At 42.1% G+C, this 8892-nt stretch overlaps 1 protein-coding gene across 1 annotated transcript; it reads left to right on the forward strand.

The window, feature by feature from the left end:
• Positions 1–1326: 1326 nt before the first annotated feature.
• LOC102312217 (microfibril-associated glycoprotein 4) lies at positions 1327–7802 on the forward strand (the record flags this gene model as incomplete). The annotated part of the gene is given in 6 exon segments (XM_005952934.2): positions 1327–1380; positions 2578–2733; positions 3671–3706; positions 6745–6841; positions 6967–7134; positions 7357–7802. Coding segments are annotated over 6 exon segments (720 nt in total). The 3' UTR covers positions 7611–7802.
• Positions 7803–8892: the final 1090 nt, after the last annotated feature.

The raw sequence follows: 8892 nt of genomic DNA on the forward strand, positions 1-8892 counted from the left end.
TCGGCGTTTGCGGCCTCCAGGGCCAGAGAACAAAGGCGTCTCAGGTGAGATGAATGGGGGGTCTGCAAACGGAGCGTCCGTGTTGCAAAACTTGAACTCCAGAAAGAAGGGACGTAGATCAAATCAACAGTGTCACTTTTATGCTCAGGTGTCTCTTTATCTTGACAGAGCGGTACAACAGATGCATAACTGCAGTTGCAGCCTTAGTGCATTAGTAAATCTTCCACTCCCTTCTCCCCTAACTCGTGAACAAAACCTTGAGATACTTAAACTCCTCCACCTGGGGCGGCAAATTCTCCCAGATCTGAAGTGGGCACTCCACCCTTTTCTGGCTTAGGGCCATGGCCTCAGACTTTTAGTTGTTAATTCTCATTTCCATTGCTTCACACTCAGCTGCAAACCAGTTCAGTGCAAGCTGGAGGCCAACCTTTGATGAAGCCAACCACATTATCAGCAAAAAGCAGAGATGGGATTCTGAGGCCTGGTGAAGAGGTGGTCCAGCATTCCTCCTTTGGCCACTTGGCTACGTCAAGAAGTATTCTGTCCATTAAAACCTATGAACTGAGTCAGTGACAAATGACAGACCTGGTGGAGTCCAATACCCAGAGGAAACAAGTGTGACAATCAAGGATGTGTTTAACATCCTCAGTGATGATTCATCCCCAGACTCTTCCTCTACAAAAGCATGTGCGTGGGATTGAAGAGGTCCTGGAAGTATTCCTTCCACCACCCTGACTATAACCTCAGTTGAAGTCACGAGCACCCCACCTCCACTGTGAGTAGAGCCCTGCTTTGCTCTCCTGAGTCACCTGACAGTTTGCTAATTGATTTTAGGCAGATTGAAATTCTTTTTCCATAGCTTCACCAAACTCCTTTTGGTTTTGCTTCCACCACTGACAGAGCTACATTCCACTTGGCGTGCCATTAGCTGTTAGCTAACTCTGAAGTCCCACAGGCTAACCAACCTTGGACTTTTTCAACTTAACAGCTTCCTTCACCTGCAGTGTCCACAATCTGCTTCAGTGATTACAACCAAAACAATCTTGTTGCGACAGCTGATCCATTCAGTCACCTCAGCAAATGGAGGTCCAGAGTTGACAGAAGACTTTAGAAATGAAGTAAAACAATGAGACCAGAAGGAGTCTGGACTGACTACAAATTTAGCAACATACCACTGAGTAGAGCTCCTGAGTAAGATGTGTGTTCTGTTCTGCAGCCTTCATTTGAGGCTTTGTTATGGAGATCTGTCTCCATGCGCTAATGAACTACTTTAAACCACATTTTTGTATTGTATCAGTAATTATTGATTTCTGCTTATAAATACAGCTCAGAGTCATCGGATTTTCATCACATCAATTCAACAGAATTGCAATGATGAAGGTAAGTGAAATCTTTAAATTTCTAACTGAATATATATCAGTCCTATAGAGGTTTTGCAGACACGTGACCGCTTACAACTTGTCGGCCATTTTGGACATGTAATAATCCCAAAACTTAATGTAACATTATGTAGATGAGATAAACTATGAGTAAACAAATTAGTGTGTAGACACTCTCTGAGGAAGCAAAGCTGTCATGGTCCCGGGACTTCTAACCAGTGTTTTGTGTTCTCTTGTATTTTTGTCATTTGGTGTTACGTTTTAGGTCCACTGTTTATTCTAAAGGTTCCTAGGTTATTCTGTTTAGATGTCGTTTATTAGATTTCCCCTCGTGTCTTTTCCCCGTGTCTCCCTCTGTGTATCTGAGTTCTTATGCCTTGTTTCCCCCTGCTTGTATTTTATTCCGTGCCTTTCCAGCCCATTATATCCGTGTTCTCCCCATGTTCTCTCCCCCTCCAGTCCGCGTCTAGGTGTACTTCCTGTTTTACTTTGATAGTCTCCTGTCGGTGTACGTCATGCTGTATTTGCTCCTGCACCGTCTCACAACTATCAGTGTTCCCCGTGTGCTCCCACCCCCTCATTATCCTTCAGTGTATTTATGTCTGCGACCACGTCTCACTCAGTTCTGTGTTGCGTCCTCCCTCATAGTTGTGTGCTGTGTTTCCTTGTGCGTTAGCTTTAATATTTCCCAGTTTAGTTTTTGTTTTGCCGTTCTGTAAATGAAGCGTCATTTTGAGCTTAAGTTTTGTTTCCCGTGAGTTTGCATTTGGGTCCTCGCCTGGCTGCAGACAGCCGTTTCATGACAAAAACACTTTCCTGACTAGCATCTCGCTCGTAATTTGAGGCGACTGTTGTTGTGGTTTGGCGCTGTATAAATAAAACTGAATTGAATTGAAAATTGAATTTTTTAGCCCCAGCTCTTGTCAGCGGTCCAGCATGTCTGATCTGCTGACAGTAAATAACTGTGACTCATGTAAACTTTCTTATGTTAGAACCCTAACGTCAGTTCAGGAGTGATCACTACCGCTGATCGTGTTCAATATGGCGGACAGCAGTTGAGCGACATGTGCATGATGTCACATGCAGAACCTCTATAGTTTGTGTCTGTGTGGCACCATCACAGTCTGACAGTCACAAACGTTGCAGCTCTACATGAAGCTTTGACTGAAGTAAAATAAGAACACCTCCTCTGTTCCAGCTGCTGTCAGCCTTCATCCTTCTCCTGCTTCCTCTGCTGACCGGCTGTGAACCTTTCATCCTTCCACTGGACTGCAGCGATGTCTATACCCAAGACACCAGTCGAACCAGTGGCGTGTACACCATTTATCCCATTGGAGCCACGTCTGCTGTCCTGGTAGACTGGAGTTATTTACTCTAATGATAAGCTGATTTTTTAATGTTGTCATTTTCAGACCATCATGATTCATCCAAAGATGCAGAAGATGCATTTCCTTTGTGTTTTCGTTGATTCATTTGGTTCTTCCGGCCAAAAATGCACCAGAATCATTACATTTCATTCTCCAGACCAGTGGTTCCCAAACTTTTTTGTTAGGCACCTCTTTGTTTTTCCCCCCCACCAGCACAAACACATCCTCCAACCATGCACACCCACCATATTTAGTTTTCAAACTTCATTGCAGATTATTTCACACCTCAAACAATGTAAACAATGAAACAAATAAAAGTAAACTGCAATAAATTACAGGTAGCAATAAAATAAACTCCTACCTCTTTTAAATAACAGAACAACGTAGCATCTTTACGGTGTAATTGTTTTAGGTGTAGTTTTTTTGTTTTTTGTTTTTTTACTGTGTGAGAATATTCAACATAGCTATCAACACATTTTTCAAAAAATTAGTTTAAAAACATAACAACTGTGGGATGCTGTTTGTTTGTTGTTGATTTTGATTTGGACAGCCCACTGCGTGCTCCCAATGCAGGGAAACCAAATTCTGTCGGGGATACCTACCTTGGCACCACCATTGTGCAGGTGAAGCCAAAGGCAAGATATGCTTAACCATGTGTTCTAGTCTTTGGCTGGAAGGAAGTTGGTTTGGAAGCATATTTGGAGATGGTTTATCTTCTGCTTGGCTTTTGTGTGGGAGCCCCTCTGCTCTAGACAAGACCTCCTCCAGCCAACCTGCAGGATGTTCACTCACCACCAGGGGGCACTTTGATATAGTGTATCACATGTTAATATGTATTATCGTATGTGTATTATTATTGTATTTATCTTTCTCTATTTTCTAATGATTGTGTGTGTGTGTGTGTGTGTGTGTGTGTGTCTGCAGGTATACTGTGACATCGACTCACAAGGACAGTGGACGGTGAGTATCTGAACTCCCAGCTTCATGTCTGGTTGTCTGAAGTGCTTAGACTGCTTAGTGATGGTATGAGAGCCCAATAAGAATCGATAAGAGAATCAAAATGAAGGAATTCTTATGAATTCCCATCCCTACCTACTAGGAATGGATCAATCCTGAGCTAAATGATTGGATCGGATATCAGGGAGAAATAAAAAAAAAGTAACCCGATCCATTAAGTATCAGGAAAGCACCTCACCAAACTTGCGGCATGTTGTAACCCAGCTCATGATCTTAACACGTCAGAGCAGTATGCGTCACGTAATAGAGCAGCTGTTGTGTGCAAGACCTCTCAGCGGTCTGGAGTTCACACTGAAATCCTCACTACGTGCTGCCAAACTGGCATTTCATCTACGAGCAAGTGATCCCAGAGAAGTAAAGCAGGTGTGCAAGTTCATCTCGAATGTTTGTAAAGCAATCCCATGTTTTTTTTTTTGTTTTTTTGTTTTTTTGTGTCCCGTTTGGATCTTTAGCCATCAGAATTGTTGTCTTAAGGCCAAGAAAGATGCCAAGCAGATTTATTTTACCAAGTGGATCATCATGGCCTTGCCATATTGGTCCATTTGAAAGCAATCCCATGGTAAGCTTAACAACTGATATATGGAGCTCGGACTTCTGTGCGTTGTCATTGCTAAGTCTGACCGTACAATGGATAGGCTCAAGTTTTACTTTGAAAAAAACTGCAGGCAAAACAGTTTCATGGTTCGAAAAAAAAAAAAAACTAAGAAAAACACTTTTTTCCATACTTGTGTTAAGTTTTGTATAGAAATTACACAAAATTCAGTCTCAAGTTAAATGTGATAGAAACAGCTCACACTGACATCCATCTTGTTAAAAGATGAGTGTCGTGAAGCTGTGTTTGCATTTATTTGCACTGCTTTCCAGGAGGACCCAAAATGCAGGACTCACGAAGGCAGAAGTAACTCAAAATACTCAGCTTTATTGCTGGGAAGAAACTGAACAAAACACTAACTAGACTGGGAGAATGGAACAAACTAAACAGGTTGGTAGGCTGGCAAACAGAACACAGTGAAAGAGAGACGCGACAATGAGCAGGGAGAGACGCAGACACTCAATAAAAGAGGTGAACAGAGCTAAGAGGAAACAGCTGGGAGACACAGCTGACGCTGATTACCCTGACGAGAGAGGGAGAGCCCAAAGCTGAACGCACAGACCTACAAAGTAAAACAGGAAGTACACGACAGACAGAGATCAGACACAGAACTAAACAGACGCAGACTCATGAGCAGACAGAATAACACCATGGACAGACAGAAGGAACACAGAGAAGAGGGAGCACAGAATAAACACTGGGAAACCAAATAACAAAGCTTAAAAACAAGAACTCAGGAAGTACTGCCAAACTAGGAAGCCGAAATACTAGGACAGAAGCCAAAACAAACAGTCATACTTTATAACAGAGTCAAAAGTAAAAGTACAAAACCAAAAACACTGGGTCACCGATCCAGGACCGTGACACAAATACTTGCAGGCTTTTACCAACAAGTTGTCCTTGAGCCAGAAACTAAGACAATATTAATGCAGAGGACAGAAAGTTCAAATTCCAAAAAGCTGCTGTTAAGCAAAAGCACACTGATGGCTTCATGTATTCTAATTAGTTTTAAACTATCAACAATACACAGCACAACTTTACAAATAAACAACAGGGCAAACTTGCTCTTGAACTTGATTCCAGCCAAATGCTTCATATTTTTTATCTCCAGAAGTTGATTCTGTTCATCTGGACGTAGCGTTTTGTGGGAGAAACGTTTCATCATCATCATCAGGTGACGTCTTCAGTCTCAGCTGACTGCAGGTTTCAATCTTATAAACAGTACATTTGCATAATGACTGAAACCAGCCCACTGAAGGAACAATGGGCTGGGAGGTCAGTTCCTTAATCATAATTATGCAAATTCTCATGAACATTGATCAAAGACCACTGATCAATGGTCATGAGAATCAATGATCCCGCATCGGTGGGAGCTCCAAGACTCTCCTAAGTAGCTCCCCCGACGAGCCCTGATCAGCGGTCCCCGGACCGGTACCGGTCCGTGAGTCGTTTGGTACTGGGCCGCGAGAGTTGAGGCTCAGGTGTGAAATGTATGGTTTTCAGGGTTTTTATCGGTTTTCAGCGTTATTTTGTTATCGTTTTGATCATTAACTCTGTTTTCCTGGGTCTTTTCACGTGTTATGAATAACTCCTCTTTTTTTCGGTACCGGTACTAGTTTTATTTTGTTGTATTTATCCGCGACATCTTAAAGGCCGGTCCGTGAAAACATTGTCGGGCATAAACTGGTCCATGGCGCAAAAAAGGTTTGAGACCGCTGCTCTAGCAGGGCCACACCCACCAGGCCTGAAGGCACCTGTAAACAAGTGTTCAGACACATACACACACACACACACACACATATCTACAAACATGGGGAAGAGGGGCAGCAACACCAAAAATACATATAATATAACAAGTCCATAACTACTGACAGGCACAGGTCTCATAAATATTATATTTTAAAAGACAGTTTTAAAAAAACAACACAGTTTCTTGTTTGTTTGTTTGTATTTAATGACAATGTGCTCAAATTATTTTTCTCCTGTGGAGATTTATTTATTTAAAGAGCAACATGGACATTTAAAAGAGAGGACGTGTTTTTCTAATTATGTGTAAGAAAATAAATGCTACCAAAAAAACTGCACAGTCATGGCTTTTTCTTTTCTTTTTCTTTTTTCAGAATACAAAATTTTAAGGCAAACAATACTGAAAGAAAATTTCAAACCTTTTTAACTATGGTGTTTAACAAAAACAAGCAAGCAAACAAGAAATAAATAAATAAGCAGATGTTAGAACTGCAGCTAAATAGTTTTCAGATGGCCCAACCGTCTAAACCCAAACAGAGACCTAGAATGTGCCTATCTCTGAAGCATCTGATGTTTACATGTGCTGTGCGTGACAATTTTCTTTGCCCATATTTGACAAATACTTTTCCTGCCTCCTCCCCAGGTGTTCCAGAGGAGGTTGGACGGCTCGGTGAACTTCTACAGACCCTGGGATCAGTACAAGAGGGGCTTTGGTAACGCTGCTGGAGAGTACTGGCTCGGTGAGGAATGGGTGCTGTTTATCAGTCATTAAGTTATCTGTTCATAAAGTAGACCCTCTTATGGGACTTCAGGGGTAGTGGTATAACCATAAAAACTTGATCAATGAGTTTATGATTCTCTCCAGGTTTGGAAAATGTCTTCTACCTGACACAGAGAAAAAGGTACGAGCTGATGGTCAACATGGAAGATTTTGATGGAAACAAAGTGTTTGCTCGTTACTCCTCGTTCTCCATCGATGGGGAGTCTGACGGCTACAGGCTGAATGTGTCTGGATTCACTAATGGAGGGGCAGGTGGGTGAATACATATTTAAGTAAGTTGAAAGTGACATTTTGTGCTGGATTCTTGTGGAGAGTCTGTAGGAACAGCAGGTCATGAATCAGTGCCGGGGAAAGGAGCTCAAATACAGGAGGCTGGTCCAAAAATAGTCCATTTAGATCACTCCCAGTACACCTGCTGATCAGTCTGACTGGGATTAAAGGTAATGTTGGGATTGTTCGTCTGTGTTTCTGTAGGAGATGCCTTGAGTTATCACAACGGACACAAGTTCACTACATTGGACAAAGACCAGGACGGCGCTGCAAGGAACTGTGCACAATCATTTCTGGGGGCGTTCTGGTACAACAGCTGTCACTATGCAAACCCTAACGGGGTTTATCGTTGGGGAGCTGATGGCACTATCTTTGCTGTTGGAGTGGCCTGGCACCAGTGGAAAGGTCATGATTACTCTCTGAAGACCATCAGCATGAAGATCCGTCCTGTGCAGTAAATCTGCAGGACAAACACATCTGTGACATGAATATTTAACAGCACCAGTCAAAGCAAAGATCGCTTTCGTTTGATTATGAGAGAGAGAAAGATTAGAGATCTTTTTCTTTAAACCTGTTTATGTCCTGTAATGTTACATGATGTGATCTCCTCTGAAATGTTGTCATCAATAAAGCTGCACCAAAAAATTTGACTTTCTCTTTCTTAAGCCCCTCCTTTCTCTCTGAGCTTTTCCACCACTCCATCCCAGCAGACACTCAGTAAGAAGCAGAGTCTGTTTTCCTACCATCAGCTGCACTCGAGCTTTATTACAAGACTGAAATAATCCCTTCGTTTCTACTCTCAGTCTGAACCAGCTGCTGTTGCTCGCTGCCTGAAGGTAAGAAGGTAAGAACCTGCTGCCCCAGGTTGGGGGGGCGCCAGAGGGGGGATTCGCCCAGGGCACCAAACAGGCTAGGGCCGCCACTGCAGCTGAGTGTCATGGTCACTAATGTCACGTAACTTTGCCAACCTTTGGCCAGAAATAACGTTTTCATGTTCTTTGTTATGGAACATTTGTATCACTACATAAATCATTGGGATAAAACTCAGTACTTATTTTCAGAGGTTTACTTTTCAGGGCCTTCCACCATTAAAAAATTATCCACCACCACACTTCCACATTGGTCTGTTAAGTTACTGTGTCCCCAGAATCTTTCTGATTTTATCTTGTTTAATTTATTTGATTTTAGTTTTTGCAGCATGCTTTCTATTTCCATTTTCTTTTTTCTATTTTCTTTTCTTTTCGTTTCTATTTCCATTGTGTTTTCTGTGCTTTTGCCACGTTTTTCTGTTTGCTGGTGTTTTCTTAAGTTCTAGTCTGTTTGGTCTCTCAGAGTAGAAAGTACAGATATTTGGTTAAAAATGTAGGAGCAAATGCAGTACAAGTACTTGGTGAAGCGCAGGAGGTGGAGCAGGTTACCTACCAATCGGAAGGTTGGCGGTTTGATCCTCTTGTGCCCATTGTTTGGTTCAGTCTCATTCTCTGATATTTCAGTGGAAATGTTCTTAACCTGTGCAAAAAGAAAACAATTCCTGAAACATACATGCAGGGCAGTTTTCTTTCCAGCACTGTGCGTATGTTAGTGAATTAGAGTCAGGCATTCTGTGGTCTTGGTTATACTCAGATTTCCCCTTTCTTTTTTTGTGAACCTCTTTTACATTGCAGTATATCAACTACACATGAGGGACCTTAACTTGCACATTCAGTAGTGCAGTTAAGAATTAATGCAGTTTTGCTTTGT

Source organism: Haplochromis burtoni, unplaced genomic scaffold (assembly GCF_018398535.1).
Source record: "Haplochromis burtoni strain Fernald_Lab_line unplaced genomic scaffold, NCSU_Asbu1 Contig_2497, whole genome shotgun sequence".
NCBI lineage: Eukaryota > Metazoa > Chordata > Actinopteri > Cichliformes > Cichlidae > Haplochromis > Haplochromis burtoni.